The sequence below is a fragment of the Exophiala viscosa genome (assembly GCF_022695815.1).
Source record: "Exophiala viscosa unplaced genomic scaffold EDD37scaffold_6, whole genome shotgun sequence".
NCBI lineage: Eukaryota > Fungi > Ascomycota > Eurotiomycetes > Chaetothyriales > Herpotrichiellaceae > Exophiala > Exophiala viscosa.
In genome coordinates this window covers 1,298,702-1,318,434 of record NW_026944358.1, presented here as the reverse complement: position 1 = coordinate 1,318,434, position 19,733 = coordinate 1,298,702, and the positions used below count along the sequence as shown (strand labels likewise).

Genomic DNA, 19,733 nt, shown 5'->3' with positions numbered 1-19,733 from the left:
ATCTGTCCAAGGTGGATTTGTCCACGATTTTGGTGTCTACTCATGTCTGCAGGCACATCATTCATCTGGGCTGGCGAGATCGATGGACAGCTGACCGTGGGGAGAAGACTCGACCCCAAGAACCAGCGACGTCGGCCTCGATCCCGATCCAATTGGTGGTCGACGCCGTTTCAGCACCGGTCTCTACTCCAAAAAGGCTCAAGTGGTCGTCTGTCCCCCAGTGTCCCAGCGGTTCAACTCCAACATCCACAGCCCGCACCTCGTACACCGAGATCTCACCATCTCTGTAGTTCAGAACCACAAATGTCTGTATATGCCTGTCTGTCATGTAAATGCAAGACATATCTGTCGTTCAATGCGTAATATTCGTCGCTTTTAAATCAGGTCGTCAAGCAAGTGATCGAATCGAGGTCTAAGTCGTCCCTGGCTTTCTAGCACTCTTCCTCGAGCCAGATGTCGTCTCGCACTTCTTCGATGGTGATCCGTCTTTCCACATCTCTGTCCAACATCTTCCGGATAAGGTCAAGGCACTCCTCGGAGAAAGACAGATATGGAACTCGCAGGGGATGTTCGAGAATTTCGTCTGCAAGAAATTAGTATTGCTATTAATTACACGATCTTCGCTGGTCAGGAACGCACCTAGGTTGTAGAAGGGATCTAAACATCTCTCGTCAGTCATTTGCACGAGCGCAGGAATATGCTCACTTACTCTCTTTGTAGGCGATGGTGTACAACAATATTCCCAGAGCCCAGACGTCTTGCTCCTTTCCACAATACGGTTTGCCTTGTAGGACCTCTGGCGCAGCATAATCTGAACCATGGTCAGGATGGAGCCTACCGAGGCCAGGATACAAGCTCACCTATAGTGCCAACAAAAACGTTGAAAGGCCCGTTCTTGATGTATGCCGCGCTTCCGAAATCGATCAGCTTGATCCGCCCCTCACCGTCTAGGACAACATTTTCATCTTTGATGTCACGATGCACCACCAAGGCTTTTGTATGCAGATGATGAATAGCATCGACCACTTGTCGAAAGATGTTTTGACTTTCTGCTTCCGTCATGTTTGTCCGGAGTTCGATGTAGTCAAACAGGTCCATGCCCGGAATGCCATGTGGTAGCATTTCGATATAGTAATTGACGTCGTCCTCGAAGAAGTCAATCATCTCCACAATATTTGGATGGCGAAGTCCATCACGTCGGAGATAATCGAGAACGTGTATCTCCAACGGAACCGTACCAAGTCGACGATCTCTGGTCCAAGTGTCGACGAGGATGCGCTTTTTGGTGACAAATTTCAATACCATCTTTCTGGCTTCACCTTTCTTATATCGAGCTAACTTCACCTGGCCATAGGCTCCCGAGCCCATTTCTTCCAGGATCGTGAAGTCATCGATCGTCTTCCTTTCGTGAGGGATGTATGGAGTGTGCGGCGGCGGATGCTCCAAGGGTTCCTCCATGGCTAGTGATTCATCATCCATAAGGTCAGCGCCGAATGGTATTTCAAGGCTATCAAAAGATTTCGTCGAGTTGTGTGAAGAAGTTGGGGGCGGAGAAGGCAGATGCGGTGGCGGCTCGGGCTGAGAAGGTGGTGAGAGAGGGCGTGTGACACTCTCATGTCCAGCCTGCGCGCCCACCATACCCGTGGAGTGGATGTTGCGCGAGTAGATGATCCAGACAGCATAGACAAGCTCTGCCACGGCAATAGTCGACTCAACCTGATTTTCGTCCTTCTCCTCGATGATGGCTTCGTCGGACATTGGAAAGACAGACTCGCTGCGGACCACCCGCATTTGTACATCGACCATGATATCTGAGCCATCTCGATGTTTCGCCGGAAGCCCGCTTGGCCGCAGGAATATGTCGGTGGGGTTCTCCTTGCCTTCGCGAAGGGCAAGCAGCGCGCGGGCTCGTCGAAAGCTGTGCTCAGGAATAACAATCCCATCGGCTAATTCGACACCATCCTCGCTGCACAATACATCCAGCATATCGCCGAAACTAGGAATCAGATCCGTGAATGGCATGCCTTGGGCCTTGTCACACCCGAACAACGCAGCGGCGAAGATATTGTTCGAGCTGCTGATTTTGAGCTGGTCTGGATTTAAAACCATGACTCCAGCAATATGCGGCAAGCTGGAGACGCGGAGCTGATTTTCAGAAGGGGATTTCTCGACAGTCGTCGGCACGTTGACATAATCAATAGTACGCGCCGCGAAATAATCCACGCGGTGCCTGTCATAGGAATCAAAAGCATCCACAGGAAACTTGGGGAGGAGAGACTGGAGGGGTGTACCGTCGGCAATGCTTTGGCCCCAGATGGCCCGCACATCGCCATGGGAGCCCTTGACCTTGCCGAGGACATCAATATCGAGGTATGCGACATCCTCAGCAATCTCTTCGGCAACCCAGATCAGACCACCCCTTTTTTCCATGACCCAAAAACTTGCAGCGCCTTTCGTGCCATCTCGTTTCTGTATTGGCACGATATCACCACAGAGGAGGACGCCCCTTGATTTGGTGGACGGATGGTTCAGCGGTTTTGGGCGATTGTAGCCACCTGAACCGTCTGCCGTCTTTGCTTTTTCTGAAGACTTGTTAGCTCTAGAGGGAGCTTTACTAAGCAGTCTAGCTGTAATACCACTTCTGGAGCCAATCAGCGACGCGCTGGCACTTCTAGTACTCCCAGCTCCATTCTGAGATGGTGCAGGATGATGTTCTTCTGCAGTCTCGTCATTTCGGGACAATCTTGCCTCCAGCCATTGTCTTCTCTCTTCCTGAATGATGCCAAGAATACTCAACGATCGGACTTCAGCTCGCTGGATTCCGAAGATGAGGCATGCCAAATCATTTGCAGCCAAGATAGTCCAAGGCGCGTCGGCTTCAGTACGAAATACTGCCTGGTGTGTAGGCGACCACTTGCTGCTGTGGCTGTGAACATTGGACGAACTTGGGATGACTGGCGTTGCCGGTATGCTGCTGGCGGCGGTATATGCATAAGAGCTTTCCTTGGTCGAATATGGCTGTGCGAGCGCCTCGATGAGTTTCTGTTGCAACGAAACAGAGTTGATGTCTGTGTAGGTTCGTCTGAGGCCTGTCCGTCGTGCAGCGCTCATTGAATCAGCCCTTGTGGGAGGTATCCGCATTTCCAGGTCTGGTTCTCGGAAGGACTCTTCGTCCTCCAATGAGTACTTTCGCCGCGTCTTCGCATCCTCGGCGTAGTCCCGCCCAGCCTCTTTTTGAGCTTGGTCAAGTTCTTGACTGAAGCTTTTCTCGAATATGTTGCGCCCGTCGTGGTGAGCTGGACCCGTCAAAGGTCCAGCACCCACTGCTCGTGAGTTGCTGTCATTTGTATCGATCGTTATAATGTTGGCCTTTTTCAGCAAATCCATCATTCCCTGAATCTCAATGTTGCCACTGACTCGGGCTTGCGCTTCTGCCAGAGCTGGGTTGGCAGCCCATTGTGATCGATCTCTTACAAAGTCCACCGACTTTTGTAGAATATTCTGCCTGCTGTGAAGAAAGTCTTCCGATTGTTTCGCAAAGGAGTACGAGTGGAGCGATTCGGAGGGAAAGCGGTGCAGGTCTTCTAGTACTGGCGAGGAGGGACCACTGAGCAGATAGCTGGCGGAGACAGATCGTGAAGAGGACCCGGAGATGGGGACAGTCTTGGAATGCTGAAGAGGTGAAGCAACAAATTCCCCGTCATCGAACGCGAAAGTAGGAGTTCGTATTGAAGGACCCTGTCGTCGGATTCTTCGGAGACCTGATCTTCCCAATCCATGTTCGTGGTCACCGTGAGCAGCCCTACGTTCGGTCAGGTCGCCGACGTTGGGATCAATTGTAACAGACACACCTTTTCAGATTGTTCATTTCCTGGGTCGTGCCAGAGTCGAACGAGAACCGCGTCCGGTGATTGTTGGAAGGTGATCCATTGTGGCCGGAGGGTAGCAGGTTTGAGGTGCTTTTGACCTTTGGTATTCGCAGTGTCTGAACGTCCAGGGTATTCGACTTGAGGAGGGGCGATAATGGCGGGGTGTAATTATTTCCTTGGGACAGGGTCAGTTTGCATGTATGAAATATGAGAGGAGTGAATTGCAGAAGCAGCTCCTCGGCCGAAGTAGGGCGCCCTCGTATGAATCCTGAGGTCAGTAGTCTGGCGTACCATTGTTATTTTGGCCATCTCGTGGCATGCTGAATGCCACTTGAGAGATACTATGGGCGGCCGCTCCGTTCTAATTGTCACGATGATGTGAGACCCAGAGACATCGTTCAATCGACAGAGTCCGTGGCAGCAAGTGGCTTTGCTGCTGAACGTAGAGGAATTTGGGCTATACCTTGCTCGAAGCAAGCAGCAATAAGGTCGATGACGGGCTAATTGAAAGGCTCAGCAAGCCAGCAAGTAGGTTGTGACGAGCAGAATCAACTAGGTAAAGGCAGAGAGAACATAGCGATCGATTTGGCTGGCTGCGGCTGGTGGGTGTGGGCTGTGGCTTCGCTTGTGCGGTAACCCTTGTAAGTCGGTTCGCGATTTGCTTTCTCTGTTGGAGAGCTGCCAGTCCGGTCCAACCAAACTCTGAACAGGCTCACTAGGCGTTGCATGTGGTACGCGCAGTGGTGCGGAGAACCCTAGCTCACGTCCCTTATTACTCACAGATCTGGTACTTGATGATACTGTACCTCCTCATAGTCCACCTAGGTACATATCATTTGGAGTATGCAGAACCTACAGGCGAATGGGACTGGCTCCCATTAATCATAGACCCATGAAGGCAGCGCGCAGGCCAGACTGCCCTCAGCGCTGGAGAAAGAAAAAGTCGGTAAATTTCCCAACGTTTAAGAGGTACCGATCTTCAAAAGCCGACGTTGTTAGACTTTAGCTAGAGTGATCGGTTTCTCACCGAGATCAAATGAACCTGCGCGACTGCTTGCAGGATTGCTATCATTTGCTCCCCGCACCGCTTCAAGTGCTATATCACTACAAATTCGCTCCATAACGAATCCTCATCCGAACTCTCTGTCGTGCATAGAATATCTCCATCTCCGTCTCCGTCTCCATCTCCATTTGACCGAGACGAATAATGATCGGAGCCTTTGCGCCCAGCTCAAGCCCAGAAGATGTCTGCAAAGCTTGCCGCGGCCAAACCCGTCTCCTTGGCCTTACCAAGCGCAGTATCGGACTTCCTCATTTTGCACCTTGTAGTTTGGTCAAAGTGAAACTATCATCTTCGCCCTTGGAACTGTTGCGAGCTTGCTGCGTCTTTGCGTCCGCTAGTGTTTGCTTGGGTCCGCCTCTTGACGAGCTGTCCCTCCTCTGCTCTGGCAAAGGGCCAGCAGAACTGACGAAACTCGAACGATGTCTGTTCTCCCCAAGCATGAAGGAAAATGATGCGTCCATCAGCGACGGCCGCGATGGCCCTTTGTGTGTTTCCCTATCGTCTTTCTCTGACGTTGAAGCAGTCTCGGCTTTTCCCGATGCTTGGGTCGTCCGAACTGGCAACGTGACCACCGTCCCCTGGTGCTGGGCTTCAGGTTCCGCAGACGCTTCCGACTGCTCCTCAGCGGACCCTTGGACCATCGCAGCGTCCTCTGAAGGCTGTACGTGTTCTTCGTTCGGGATCGGGATCTCCGGGTCAGACAGGTATACCGAGACAAACTGTATCTTAGCCAGGGAGATATTGAGATTGTTCTCAGTCGCGTCCGCATCTTCCTTGCTAGTCAATTTGACCGACCTCAACGAATCCACGGCGTCCTCGAGCAATTTTGCAAGCAATGCATTGCGATCTTGGAGCTGTTGTAGCTTTCGTTGAAGAGTCTGCGTTGTTTCCTCCACTTGGCCAGTGTCCAATGGGTCCTTGATTGCTTGCCTGGCCTGCGATGTTTGATAATTGTTCATCCCACGACGAACCTCGCCCACAGCACTTCGGACAGCCTTTGAAACGTTCCACCCTTCCGTCCGCTTTTGTAAGCCTCCTGTCACCTCCTGAAACAACCCTTCAAGCTGCTTTTGAGAGGCGGCCAACCTGCCTGGAGAGGCACTAGGCGAATGTCGGTGTTGAGTTCTTGTTGTCCGGGCGGCCGAAGAGCTACGGCTGTTTGGAGCATCGCTTTGCTTCGGACGTCTGCCTGTATAATGCTGTATGACTGTGGCCCCGGCCTCGGTATTTTGATTCCTGCCGAGAAAGATAGCATCTTTGACCAGGGAGCGAGGCTCGGAGGGACCAGGTACGGTATAATGAGTCAAAGAAGTAATGGCTGTCGTATAGTCTGCTTCAATCAATGACCAGCGACAACGCAAAAGCATCGCAACGCAAGTCAAGTCGATGATCTCCGGCCTCAAGTTCTCAGCAAACAAGAGATCCCAGATCCGCAGCACGTCTTGGAATTCGAACTCTCGTCCGAACAGGAGTCGGATCCAGCGACTGCAATACATAAGTAGAAGGACATAATCTGAAGCCGATTTACTCACATAGAATATATCTGAGGGAGGATGCCGATGACGTTCATGTGAAGAGCCAGCTCGGGGTCAATGGACGCGAGGATGCCGTCGTGGATCCTCTTGCTCCTTTCGATGATTGGTGACGAGTCCCTGCTTTCACCAATCTCGTAGAAGGCTTTTGCAGTCTGCATCAATGCACAAAAGAGACTGAAGGCATCATGTTCCACGTTCCTGGCATCCAGCACCTCAAGCATAAAGTCGACTCCCTCGGCACTTTTGCTTGTATCTGGCACACTGAGAGCATCCACAGCATCCTGCTGAGCCACCCATAAGATTGGAGCTAACAGCTCGTGCATACCTTGCCGATACCCAACGTCGGGATTTAGCTTGGCATAAATGAATAGAATGTCCAACAACTGCTTCTGTGTAGCAGGCTCTCGGAAGAAGTAGTTGTCCTGCATGCACCGCGTTACATCCTGAAAGATCTCTTCTCTGGCTTCCTCATCTTGCCGTAGTGTCGACCAGGGAGACTTTGCTTCGTCAGACGTCAGACTCGTTAAGCAGTACAAAGAAGACAAGGACGCACCGCTTCGTCATCTGCCAGAGGGTCCGCCGATGAGTGAATATCGTTGGGATGCTCTATGAAGCGCAAGAAGTGGTTTCGCAAGGAGACGTACGCCGATCGAGACTCGGCCAGTTTCTTTGGCCAAGACCTCTGGCTGAGAGGACCGTAGAGGAGGAAAGCCTATCCGTTTGGCAACCGTGACTTCCAATGAGTAGAAGGAAAAACCAACCTTCCAGCAAACCGAGCGCAGTCCGTCCTCGCAGGGGTCAAAGCCTTCGCCATCTCTCAATGCTTGCCGCAAGTCGACCCCAATTGAGGTGCTGAACAAAGATGACCAGCGCCGCCTAACTTGGTGAGCCTGGGTTTCTAACACATGCTTAAGTCTTACTGGTTTTCTTCGAATGTCCGCATGACAGTTGCAAAGGGACCAGCAGCGATGAGATGGACATCAAATGTACGATGTTCAAATCTATAACTCCGGATGAGGATCAGTGGTAACATGCAACTTGAAGTTGGACGTCGTGGCTCTTGGCGGGGAATAAACAATGGCGACGTCAACATCCCGCTCCGAGATAATAATACTCCAGTGTATGAACCATCAACTATCACCACCATCTCGAGGAAACGCTCGCAAGACTGGCCTTATTGATCATGCTTTCATCAGACGATGTCCGCCGACCTCTATGCAGCTTTTCTGGACAGTGGTGATGGGCGCCTCTCCACAGACGCGGCTCATTCTACATCTGTCGGAGGCGGAGGAAACGATGTTCCAAACGAGCAACTGGAGTATCGACCAGTCACACAACCCTGGGTGACTCCCTCAAAGCCTGGGTTCACAAAACATGGATCACCACTTTGGCAAAAAGATGCCAGTGGAAGCGACGTGCTGTTCGATGCCGAAGAGCCAGAGTTGGACGACGATTTTGGTGATTTCCAAGCGGTAGAAGATTTGAATGAACCCGGACCTCAAACGACTCAAACAGTCACCAACACGCATCAGCAGCACCCCACCGACAAAGCTTTTAGGACTGCAGGCCCTCTTACACACTTGTTGGACACCGATAGCTATGTGCAACATGCTTCAAACTCAGATGGAGCCCTTCCTGGAAGTAGGGCATTGAAAGTTCAGAGAAATGTACCTCCTTCGAACCCTGTCGCGACGAATGAAGTGGCGGAGATTGATGCCAGTTGGGAAGAAGACTGGGGAGAAGTCGAAGACAGCCAACCTCAGATGGAGCCACAACACGGTCCAACTGGGTTCAGACGACCTGGAAAAGCTCCGGCGCACCCCATCAAGAGCAGGAACGAAGAGGAAGATGTGTGGGAGCCTTTTGAAGACGGTCAGCCCGTGACGAGTGCCACAGATTCATCCGAGAAGCCTTCAACAGCCTTGAAAAAAGCAACTCAATCACTCAGCTTGTCCTTGCCAAGTTCCACATCCCATCACGAACGACCAACGAATGTCCCTCCACCGTCCTCACTTCTACAACTGCTTTCTGATGTCTTCAAATCTCTCCACGAGAGCAACCTCGATACAACAGTGTCCAAGCCGAATTTGGCTGCGAAGATACTGATAGTGTTTAGGACAGCCTGTCGACTCGTTGCTGGAAGGACTCTACGGTGGAGACGAGACAACCTTTTGTCCCAAAGCATGAGAATAAGCCAAGCAGGTAAGAGTGGAGGGATGAAATTGGCGTCAGCCAACAAGAGTGAGAGTGCAAAGGAGGAGCGCGACTGTAAAGAGATGATACGTGACTGGGATCTGCGTCTTCATGAGTTCAACAGCATCATTGCTCGAGCTGGGCTGCCGCCCCATCGCATAAAGATCCCCGCCTCTACCGTGTTGAAGACACTGAAATACCCCGGTTCCACCGAGTCGTCCAAGCAATGCGCACTCTGTGGACTGAAGAGGAGCGAGAGAGTCACGGACGTCGACGTAGATGTCGACGATCTGTTTGGGGAGTTCTGGAGCGAGCATTGGGGCCACAAGGACTGCTATGATTTCTGGTACTCGTCTAACGGCCTGCTTGGTCATCGATGAATACAAGAGTTCTCCCAAACGTTCCCGAGTCTTGGCCGGTCCTGTACCGATGTTGATGCGATACCCACAGCAGATGTCTCTTTCCATGTGCCCAGCTCGGTGGTGGCCAAACCTTGGTCGCGATCGCCAATTTTGCGTGCCAGACATTGCCTTTGACCTCCGATGACAAGTGACATCCGGGTTTAGCTCCGGGAGATATACGGAATCCTGTAAGGCGATGCTTCTCGAACCCATCGATACATATGGGCAAGCGCAACGCCTACCAAGGTACCTGGGTAGATAAGGTACCGTACAGGAAGTGGTATGTGTGGTTCATGAAGCATATGCCAGTACGGAGTACTCGTAAAGAGATCCTTAAGCGGGGGCGCCAAAAATAAGCGCAGATCGCCGCTCCGCCGGCGCCTGGGGTGTTGCCGACGAAGAGGCATTCTACTTACACCCCATCTGGCCTGGTACTTATCGCTGTTCAACACAGTCCCACCCCTTGCCATTAATACGCATCTCTCACCAGTATATTCTTCGTCAAGCTGAAAGTCATATCATCTGCTACTGTGATATCATCTGCTACTCTCACATGAACAGCCGGTGAGCGTGCTCAAGGAGAACGTCACTTGACATCCCCATCCCCCAACGACTATCCTCTGGAAACTCCCCCTGCCGTCCTACCGAGCGTGTCATATACCGTTGACCGATACAACATTCTCACAGTCAAAGAGGAACGAGCAATTCTTTCGTCGAAAGAGCAGTGCCACAGAAGTAGCGAGACCTTTCACGGCCAAGCCTCGCAGGATCGACTGCGGCTTCAGGCTGAGGTGCGGATTTCCTGGTCTTCCGCATCACAAGCCTGAGGGCCAAAGAATTGACAGAACGAGATGGGACTCGCGTATAATGTCTACTTGAACTCGGCCAAGATCTTTGGATGCAAGGTAAGACATCATGTTGCAATTCGTCTTCCGAACACTTTACTGACGGATGATTACTCTTACAGAACTGTAAGACGCACTTGGCCGATTTCGACGACATCATATCTCGGAATTTTCGGGGACAGCATGGCAAAGCCTTCCTGTTCTCCACGGTCGTAAACATCAAACAAGCAGAAGCGATGGAACGGAACATGACCACTGGCAGGCATATCGTAAGAGACATCAAGTGCAAACAGTGCGACGAGACGGTCGGCTGGAAATATGACAAGGCATATGAGGCTAGCGAGAAGTACAAGGAAGGGAAGTACATCCTGGAGTCTGAGCTGCTTTGTACGGTGACCTGATGTGGCCGACGACGATGCCAGCAATTCAAAGCATCATCTGCGCGGGGTACTAGGCATAATTGTCTTTTTGGGGGTAATTCGGCATGGACACATCTTTTGGGTTGCACGGTCGGCGTATTTAATGGTATTTTTCGGCGAACACGGGTTCGATAGATCAAGGTACATGGCATCAAAGCACACCAGCGACCTTGCTACAAATTGACAACGGCAGTGAGACAAGAACAGAAGTTGTCGCATTCCGCGTTATCCTCACCTGATAGCCCGAGGCAAGGAACGGGGCCACTAGCGATCGACCACTCTTCCGACTGCCCACCTTCGGACCTTCCAGAGCCTCATTTCTCGTACTCATCCATCGACATTATTTCCGGCCGAAGCGAGGTCGACGGGCAAGCGTCGCAGTATATGAGGCGGTTGTTTGTCAGGAATCACTCACTGTCTATTGCATTTTGATATCGACCGTCAGTGGCGCATATTGCCGTGGCCCCAACTCGGTGCTAGCTCCAACTAAACTGGCAAAATACGGAGTCAATGCTCCGATCGGAGGAGCTCCCCAGGTCATGGAATACAAAGTCAATTTCCATATGAGCCTGAGTAGTCCCCGTGGTCTGCTTTCTTTTCTGCTGTTACAGACTCCACTAGTCACAAGGTGAGCAGGACTTTGTGTAATAATCCCTCTTCTGGCATCCATCTGGATCTTCCCTGCATTAGCAAAACGACAATAGCATATCGATACAAGATGGCATCCAAAGATACCATGCAAGCAGTTGTGTTCAAGGGAAAGTTGCAGGTCGCAGTCGAGCAAAGACCTGTCCCCAAGATACAGGATCCTCAGGACATCATCGTCAAAGTGAGATACACGGCACTTTGTGGAAGGTTTGTAGATCATTTCTGGTGGCAGATTTCAATGACTGACACTTGGAAGCGAGCTCCACGTGTACCGTGGTCACCAGGCATCCGGAACAGGATTCATTATGGGTCATGAGTTCACAGGTGAGGTGGTAGAGACTGGATCCGATGTCAAGACTGTTACAAAGGGAGACAAAATAGTGACTCCTTTCACGACCAGTTGTGGAGAGTGTTTTTACTGCAAAGGAGGATTCTCGTCTCGATGCGCAAAAAGTCAATTGTTCGGATCGTCTGGCCTTGATGGAGGACAAGCCGAGTATTGCCGAATCCCTTCGGCAGACAGCACAGTGGTGAAGGCGCCGGCCAACATCGAGGAGAACAAGCTGGTGCTCATGGCCGACATCTTCCCGACTGGATATTTTGCCGCAGCAAATGCATTTCGCGGGTTCGATGAGCAGACCATATCTCAAAGCGTAGTGCTTCTGATAGGCTGCGGTCCTGTCGGATTGTGCGCGCTTGTGAACGCCCTCGAGTACAAACCCAAAGCTTTGCTTGCCATTGACGGGGTGCCGTCACGATTGGAACAGGCGAAAGATCTTGGAGCCGAGCCCTGGAACTATCAAACGGACCTTGAGGGTCTCAAGAAGCGAGTACTAGAGCTCACGGATGGCAGAGGCGCCGATACCGTGATGGAGCTGGTGGGTCACAGCGACGCGCTGAAAATGGGATTCGAATTGCTGAGGCCATGGGGGTAAGTGCTCTTCTTCGCGGAAGACTGTACCATTGAAACACGAGTCTTTCGGTTTGTCCCAGGTTTTACCGACACAACTTTCTGACGATTTGTAGTAATATCTCCAGTGTCGGCGTACACAATGGAGAAATCCCATGGACTGGGAACCAAGCATATGGAAAGAATTTGAGGATCCAAATGGGTAGATGTCCCGTTCGAAGTATGTGACACTCACACACTGGCTGGGTTGTCTGGCTAACCATCAATCCGCACAGGTCTTTTCGAGCCGGCTCTGGAAATGCTGGCGAAGAAACAGCATCAGCTGAAGTAAACCCTCGTCTGAAGAATTTGATGGAAGGAATGCTAATCGTTTGTCAGTTTCATGGCGGATAACATCAAACCAATGTCGGAAGCCCCCAAATGGTATGAAGAGTTCAACAATATGAAAGTGCAGAAAGTGGTCTTTGAGGCAGACAAGTGAGGGTATGGACCAGCTTGGGAGATCCTGGAACATAGAGATTCAAGATCTGGGCCGCATGGTCAAGTTCATCATTTGGTGGGCCTTTTGAAGAGAGGTTCTCCATGTCATACTCCCAGAGGTAGTGCAGCATGCGTGGACGAGCTGCAAGCTATACGCCCTGAATCATGTATGCCATGTTGATGTAGCAATTTCATGACTTACACGAATCATGAGGGCAACAGTGCGTGAGTTGTGCACAAAGATGCCAGTGCTCCTCTCTGTCACGTCTCGTTTCAAGCTTGGCACAAATGAGGGGAAGAGAAGTTGAGAGCTGCTTGGTGGCTGTCTTCTGGTTGGCCAGCCCTAGCCTCCAAAAACTCAGTACGTACCTAGAAGTTCAGAACTCGCGGTCCCTGCCCTCCAATTTTAAGGGCTTTCCTCGACCTTAGCCCAGCACTTTCGTTTGTTTCCAAAAACGACGTCGAAATCCTCCATCCTCCATCCTCCATCCTCCATCCTCTTCCCTCCTCCATACTCTCGCGAACACTCAACACCACCCTCATCCCTTCGATCTTTCACCTTTCACCTTTCGCGTTCTCCTCCCCTCGCCGAGCCCTACGGCATTCTCAACTCGCACTCAACCTAAACAACCTACCCCTCCTCACTTTCATCACTCCCCACACCCTTGCCTCCACCAGTCAATCTGGTCACCTTGCCAGATACTTCTGCACCGCACTTTGACCAGACTCTCGAACCTCCGCGCACCTCTTCACGTACGGACAACTCCAAACTTGTACCTACCGTGACATCTTCCTCATGGCTTCCGCCGAATCTCCAGTTGCAAATCACGTCGATGATGGCTTGACCGAATCGATCAACCAACTCAATGTGGGCGACCGCGAAAATGAGCAGCCAAAGACCGAGGAAGAGTACGCGCAGTCCCAATTGACTCTCAGAGCCATTGTTTCCACCAAAGAAGCTGGTGTCATCATTGGTAAGGCTGGAAAGAATGTGGCCGATCTACGAGAAGAGACTGGTGTCAAAGCTGGAGTTAGCAAGGTCGTGCAGGGTGTCCATGATCGTGTCTTGACCGTGACTGGACCCCTCTCCGGCATTGCAAAGGCCTACGCTCTCGTGGCCAAAGGTCTTCTTGAGGGTGCGCCCCAGATGGGCATGGGAGGTGTTGTCCAGAACAATGGCACTCACCGTAAGCTTCTACAACATCCGTCCTATGTCTGCCACTAATGCTCGCCAGCAATCCGTCTCTTGATCTCTCACAACCAGATGGGCACCATTATTGGTCGGCAAGGATTGAAGATCAAGCACATCCAAGACGCCTCCGGTGTACGCATGGTCGCACAAAAGGAAATGTTGCCTCAATCCACTGAGCGTATCGTCGAAGTCCAAGGTACACCTGAGGGCATTGACAAGGCCGTCTGGGAAATTGGAAAGTGCCTTGTCGATGACTGGCAACGTGGCACTGGGACCGTGCTGTACAATCCTGCTGTTCGAGTGCAAGTTGGTTCGGGACCTTTGCCTCCTGCCGTTGGTGGGGGCGGATTGCCGGCCAACACCTTCGCTGGAGGTCGAACATATAATCGGACTGGCAACGGCGCTGACTTCAGCGAAGCGCGCAGTTTCAACAACCGCAACACCGATGCACCACGTAGTGGCGGTATCCCCATGGTCACCGAGGATGGAGAAGAAGTCCAGACTCAGAACATTAGCATTCCTGCCGATATGGTCGGCTGCATAATCGGAAGAGGAGGCTCCAAGATCAGCGAAATCCGGAAGACCTCAGGAGCCAGAATCTCGATTGCGAAAGCACCGCATGACGAGACTGGGGAGAGAATGTTCACCATCATGGGAAGTGCCAGCGCCAACGAGAGAGCCCTGTACCTCTTGTACGAGAACTTGGAAGCCGAGAAGGGACGCAGACAACAAGTCTCCTCAGAATAAGTCTGAGAGACGATCCATCCTTGAACGTCAGTCTCCTATCCTCGATTTACAGCTTCCACACGACTATGCTCCGACATCCACACTCCTTCAACACCACTTTCCTTCTGCACTCGTCCCGAAATGAATGACACGCGAAAAGCATATGGCATTGTTTCTCTTTGGCGTCGGATCGATAGACCGTGTCTTGCGCAAAGCGACTTGACGAAGCTATGATACCTTTTTTCTTTTACTTCTCGCCAGGAATGCGAGTTGACGAATGATGACATGAGCTTGTATGCAACGACCTCAATCCTTCTCTAATGCAAACCCCGACACTCCCAGAATCGATCTCTCACAATCCCTTGGCCAACCTGTGCCATGACAACAGACACGAATTTCGCCCACGTCACTCGGTTCAACTACACGAAAAAATGATTTCGAAGCGATGGAGATTGGTATCGCAGGAGCAAAAGTAAGCTGGGTGGGTACTGGCGAGAGGTCGCCTGAAAGCATGAAGTGGCCATGGCCTGGCACCTGGCACGGCTTGGGCAGGCAAAGGCAGAACATTGCAGACAGTTGCTCCGGCCTCAAAAGGGCGCAACAGACCAGAGGACAAGCGGACCTCTCCTACTGTATCTGTCAAATGAGAAACCTCACTGAGCCCATCAATCACACTTTTTCAGTGTCCAGTATGTGAAAGTTTTTGCATGAACTCCGACTTCCCATGGTCCTGTGTAGCACGTTGCGTATGCCGTAGTCAGCCCGAGTGCCCCATTCGGCCGCAGTTCGACCCCGGTTCACCGCATGTTGGCTGCCTCTGACAGGTGGAGAAGACCAAGTCAGCAGCAAACGGGCGGTATGTGAAGGCCGCAAAGGTTCAGGTCCGTCACACAGGCTTTCTCCGCCATAGGCTCCTACCGCTGATCTCGGACCTCATTTGAAGAGGGGGAGAGTACGCAGGCCACTTCACCTCCGCTTTGGGCTTCTGCATCCCCTGTTTGATTAGCCCGACAAGTCGTGGGAGCCTTACCAAGTGCTACCAAGGGCGCAAGAGTTCATCTCGTCTATAGGGCTGGAAGGAAAGGTGGACCTCGCCGCTCACAACCATGAAAGACTGTCAGTGACAAGCGGGACCCTCTGTGTCAGATGGAAATCAGATACCTAAGTTAGTAGTGCCGGATAGAGGACGCACCTCAAACATCATCTGTAGACGACTAAGCTACATCGCCCACTCTTCTCATCTGCGTTACTCAAAGTAAAGCATCGTTTCTTCATTTGCGGATTGCACGGCTGCGAGAGAAAACCAAACCTGGTAATTCTGTTTGGTGGCTTGTCGTATGCGGTTCCAGCCCCAAAAGAATTGCTGGCGTTTCAAATAGCCGCCGATCGCAGATCAAAGGCCCCGTGCGGACAACGCCTTGACGTCGTCCTCATGGTCAAGTCAGAAATCATCTGAGCCTTTCACACCGTACACCTTCACATTCTCTCTTCGAACCTCCTGCACACACACTCGAGTCAGAGAGCGACCCATCTCGAGGCAGCCGGCGAGGCGAATCTGCCTTGAACGTTGACTGCACGCCGGTGCAATAATCGAGATTGAGCCTCGACGCGACTTACATTGGCCCAGGACAAATTCCATCGACCTCAAATCTGCAAGCGCCTCCTTTCCAAACCTGATCAGGCTCGGCATCAGTGCCTGAGGGATCCTGCTTCCATTGTCCTCTCCTGCTCCATCGATTTCGGTCAACCCCTCGAATATGTCGTCCCCGGTGCCGCTTCTGCGACCTCCTGTCCCTGGTGGTCGTAGCCAAAGCGGTAGCCGGACCCCTCGCCTGACATTAGGAATACCTCCCTCGCCCAATGCCCGACCAGTCACTGGCGAGCCGGAAGCAGTGAGTGAGATACCACGGTTCAACTTAGCGACAAAGGGTCCACCTAAATTATCCCTTGCAACGCCTATGGGAAGTCTAGGTTCGGTTCAAGAAGGAGGCACAAATCTAAGACCACAAATACAACCACTAAATATAAGCGCAGTCACCGGCAACGATGTCGGGACCAGGCCCAGAGGAGACAGCTTTCATGCTGCCAGTGTTCCAGGTTCTGCATCTTCATCCACATACTCTGCCTTGTCATTCGCTATGCAAGGCAGGCAAGGCGGCACCCCAGACCCGTCCTCGGCGATTAGCTCGATCTATTCCGAAGCAAGCATAGGCGGAGCGTCTATGGAAAGAGAATCGAGTATGGGCGGACTGTCCATTGACTTTGAGGCACTCAGCATCGAGAAGGGAAGACCGCTCGATGTTGAAGATCTGGATGATGAAGGCTGGGGAGCAGCAAGCGAACAGAAGAAAATCATTGAGCTTGGCTCGCTAGGAGAGGGCGCTGGCGGTGCCGTAACGAGGTGCATGCTGGAAGGTGGTAAGACGATATTCGCGCTCAAGGTATGGCCGATCATGTTTCTCAAACGTTCAATCCTAATCGCCGGGCAGATCATCACGACCAGCCCAGACCCCGACGTCAAGAAGCAAATCCTACGAGAGCTGAAATTCAACAAGAATTGCACATCAGAATACATCTGCCAATATTACGGTGCCTTCATGGACAAGTCGTCGAGCACGATATCGATAGCAATGGAGTTTTGCGAAGGCGGGAGTTTGGACAGCGTGTACCGCGAGGTGAAGAAGCTTGGAGGTCGAACAGGTGAAAAAGTGCTTGGAAAGATTGCTGAAGGCGTTCTGCACGGTCTCACCTATCTCAATGGCCGCAAGATCATCCACAGAGGTAAGCCTGTCACAGCGCTATAAACTATTGGGCAGAACATTGACATTTCCAGACATCAAACCCTCTAATATCCTGCTTTGCCGCAACGGGCAGGTCAAACTGTGTGACTTTGGGGTTTCTGGAGAGTTCGGAACGAAAGGTGATGCGAACACCTTCATCGGCACCTCATACTACATGGCCCCAGAGCGAATACAGGGGCAATCTTACACCATCACCTCCGACGTATGGTCACTGGGTGTGACGCTACTTGAAGTGGCTCAACACCGCTTTCCCTTCCCAGCCGACGGTACCGAGATGCAGCCTCGAGCCGGGCTTATCGACCTACTCACCTATATTGTTGCACAACCCATACCGAAACTGAAGGATGAGCCCGACAATGGCATCAAATGGAGCGACATGTTCAAATACTTTATTGAGTGTTGTTTGGAGAAGGAGCCAGGCAGAAGGGCGACGCCCTGGCGGATGCTGGAACATCCGTGGATGGTGGAAATGAAGGCCAAGAAGGTCAGCATGTCGACGTTTCTCAGGCAGGTCTGGGATTGGAAAGATGAATGATTTATGTGGACGGATTGGGAAAGCACTTACCATGATGTGTGTTGGGCAATGAAAACGATCTGATAAGGCGTGTGTAGGCGGAGGAGCGCCCTCATTATCAGGCGATCTATTTCCGTGGAATCTGGTCGACTTTTATATATTCTCCCGAGACTGCGACATACAGAACCGGCTACGAAATGGGGCCAGTCGAACGGCGCCTGTATGTGGTTGGATGTGCTTGGCTTGGAATACTACCTGGTCAGAATAGGACCATGATTATAATACCCCTTCGAGAGGAAAGCGATTTTCATGGTCTTCTGGATAAGACATGCAGGTAGCAGGCTGATTAACGAGAGCAAACACAACACCATCGATTTTATCCCATGGCCTTTAAAACCTCTCTAAGTCGTCCTTTCTATACTCTAGAGCTTCGACTTCTCTGCAATCAGGGTGTAACTCTTCGGGTAGCTCTCCAGTCTGTCTCGAGTCATTTCTCCAATGTTTCTGAAGCCAGCTGTGAGCATGGAGATGTCGAACTCGGCAAGAAGACTTTTCATGACGTGGCGGACGCCTTCTTCGCCCATGATACTGCACGATTGACGTAAGCTCCAGCGACTGGGTAGATATGGTAGCACCAAGTTGGAATACTCACCTGAGGCCGTAAATCCACATTCTGCCTACCCAGACAAACTTCGCTCCAAGACAAAGCGCTTTGATGACATCTGATGCGCCGCGAACACCCGAGTCGAACATGACAGTCAGCTTCTCACCAATCCCGGCGTTGACGATATTCTCAAGCGCGTCGAGACTGGCAATGGCGCCGTCGACTTGACGACCGGCATGGTTGGACACCACGATACCGTCACAGCCTAGATCGACACATTTTTGTGCATCGTGAACGGATTGGATACTGCAAGAGAGAAAAAGGTCAGGCATGGAGGTCTTGTGCAGCGAAATTGCGGTTTGACCAACCCTTTGATGCAGAATGGCTTTCCACCGCTCAGTTCCTTCCAGGTCTTGATGAGCCAGGGCATCTTTTCCCACGAAAATGCACGACCGTGCCACACATTGTCAATCCACATGGCCGCGGCCTTTTCGGGATCTTTCTTGGGATCGACGCCTTCCTCCGCAAGGCGTTTCTGGAACACTGGGTCGACTAGGCCCATGTCGGCTCCGATTCCACGGTAGAAGGCGTAGTTGGAGGTGGTGATGTCGTCGTGGCGCCAGCCGAGTTGCCATGTGTCCTAGACCACATCGTCTCAGTCTCTGCTCGCTGCTGTCCGCTTGGTTACTCACCGTTGTCAGGATGCATGCTGTAAAGCCAGAAGCCACAGCTCGCTTGAGGAGTGAAATAGCCAAATCGTCATCGTGTGGCAGGTACAGCTGGAAGAAGCGGACGGGCGAGTCATTATCTGCCCCCTCAACCTTGACGGCTGCGTCTGACTCTCTTCCAGCATCGTTCGAGGCGGCGACGTCCTCAATGGTGCAGGAGCCAGCTGTGCTCAATCCATATGGCAACCTCAATTCACCGGCAACTTTCGCCACGGGGAGCTCGCCTTTGGGATGATAAATCTTGTTGATGCCGACGGGGGCGAAGCCAATGGGTGCCGAGACCTTGTGCCCGAAGAGAGTGGTGGTTGTGTCTCGTTCATTCACATCGACCAATTGGTGAGGGATCAATCGGTGCCTATAGAAGGCTTGTCTGTTGCCGAGGTGTGCTCCAAGACTGTCAGTCTATAGTTGCTTCGCGAAGTGATGAATGAACCCATACTCCATCCTTGGCCGGCGTTCGATTGTGCATACAACCGACCATTTACTGATAGTGATTCTTCGGCATGAGCTTCGAGCTTGTCTGGTCTGGTGTTAAATGGCGGGTCTGTGGGAGGGTCAATATGGCTTTCCAGTGGAGTAGTGCAGCTAATCCTCACGCTTGTTTTCATTGAGCTCCCAGAACGCGTTGCGTTGTTCCTGCTGCCAATGCGGCGTCGTCCTGTGGTACAACTTGGGGATTCTGGGGTCACTCATTTTGACGAATGCCTCAAGGTGAAACGCCAGAAAAGAAAGTATCAACCCTACCAAGTGCGTTTTTCAGGAACAGAAAGAAATCACGAAAGCTCATCCTAATATTGTTGTAAGA

At 51.8% G+C, this 19,733-nt stretch overlaps 8 protein-coding genes across 8 annotated transcripts; 5 read left to right on the top strand and 3 right to left on the bottom strand.

The window, feature by feature from the left end:
• Positions 1–431: 431 nt before the first annotated feature.
• Positions 432–4,188, bottom strand: EDD37DRAFT_650961 (protein-serine/threonine kinase; the record flags this gene model as incomplete). Its single annotated transcript, XM_062818305.1, has 6 exons — positions 432–583; positions 640–657; positions 710–811; positions 861–3,802; positions 3,852–4,044; positions 4,161–4,188. The coding sequence occupies 6 exons, from the start codon at positions 4,186–4,188 to the stop codon at positions 432–434; spliced, it is 3,435 nt and encodes a 1,144-aa protein (XP_062669767.1).
• Positions 4,189–4,847: 659 nt separating this feature from the next.
• EDD37DRAFT_632837 (molybdopterin biosynthesis protein MoeB) lies at positions 4,848–7,546 on the bottom strand. Its single transcript, XM_062816752.1, has 5 exons — positions 7,388–7,546; positions 7,229–7,343; positions 7,021–7,179; positions 6,465–6,964; positions 4,848–6,417 (listed from the first exon to the last, which is right to left on the bottom strand). Exons 1-5 carry the CDS (start codon positions 7,498–7,500, stop codon positions 5,181–5,183), a joined length of 2,124 nt encoding a protein of 707 aa, XP_062669766.1. The 5' UTR covers positions 7,501–7,546; the 3' UTR covers positions 4,848–5,180.
• Positions 7,545–9,394, top strand: EDD37DRAFT_442940 (uncharacterized protein). The gene has a single exon (XM_062812781.1). It carries the CDS (start codon positions 7,667–7,669, stop codon positions 9,038–9,040), a length of 1,374 nt encoding a protein of 457 aa, XP_062669765.1. The 5' UTR covers positions 7,545–7,666; the 3' UTR covers positions 9,041–9,394.
• A 518-nt stretch (positions 9,395–9,912) lies between these two features.
• On the top strand, positions 9,913–10,307 carry EDD37DRAFT_565546 (peptidylprolyl isomerase; the record flags this gene model as incomplete). The annotated part of the gene is made up of 2 exons (XM_062814057.1): positions 9,913–9,966; positions 10,029–10,307. The coding sequence occupies 2 exons, from the start codon at positions 9,913–9,915 to the stop codon at positions 10,305–10,307; spliced, it is 333 nt and encodes a 110-aa protein (XP_062669764.1).
• Positions 10,308–10,760: 453 nt separating this feature from the next.
• Positions 10,761–12,500, top strand: EDD37DRAFT_442933 (S-glutathione dehydrogenase). Its single transcript, XM_062812780.1, has 5 exons — positions 10,761–11,180; positions 11,230–11,904; positions 12,000–12,103; positions 12,159–12,210; positions 12,262–12,500. The coding sequence occupies exons 1-5, from the start codon at positions 11,044–11,046 to the stop codon at positions 12,362–12,364; spliced, it is 1,071 nt and encodes a 356-aa protein (XP_062669763.1). The 5' UTR covers positions 10,761–11,043; the 3' UTR covers positions 12,365–12,500.
• A 659-nt stretch (positions 12,501–13,159) lies between these two features.
• On the top strand, positions 13,160–14,320 carry EDD37DRAFT_682143 (uncharacterized protein; the record flags this gene model as incomplete). The annotated part of the gene is made up of 2 exons (XM_062819784.1): positions 13,160–13,550; positions 13,599–14,320. 2 exons carry the CDS (start codon positions 13,160–13,162, stop codon positions 14,300–14,302), a joined length of 1,095 nt encoding a protein of 364 aa, XP_062669762.1. The 3' UTR covers positions 14,303–14,320.
• A 1,718-nt stretch (positions 14,321–16,038) lies between these two features.
• EDD37DRAFT_650955 (mitogen-activated protein kinase) lies at positions 16,039–17,617 on the top strand (the record flags this gene model as incomplete). The annotated part of the gene is made up of 3 exons (XM_062818304.1): positions 16,039–16,722; positions 16,771–17,062; positions 17,115–17,617. The coding sequence occupies 3 exons, from the start codon at positions 16,039–16,041 to the stop codon at positions 17,615–17,617; spliced, it is 1,479 nt and encodes a 492-aa protein (XP_062669761.1).
• A 217-nt stretch (positions 17,618–17,834) lies between these two features.
• EDD37DRAFT_442847 (lactate 2-monooxygenase) lies at positions 17,835–19,700 on the bottom strand. Its single transcript, XM_062812779.1, has 6 exons — positions 19,525–19,700; positions 19,368–19,472; positions 18,893–19,314; positions 18,569–18,840; positions 18,249–18,506; positions 17,835–18,184 (listed from the first exon to the last, which is right to left on the bottom strand). Exons 1-6 carry the CDS (start codon positions 19,619–19,621, stop codon positions 18,019–18,021), a joined length of 1,320 nt encoding a protein of 439 aa, XP_062669760.1. The 5' UTR covers positions 19,622–19,700; the 3' UTR covers positions 17,835–18,018.
• Between the last annotated feature and the right edge of the window lie 33 nt (positions 19,701–19,733).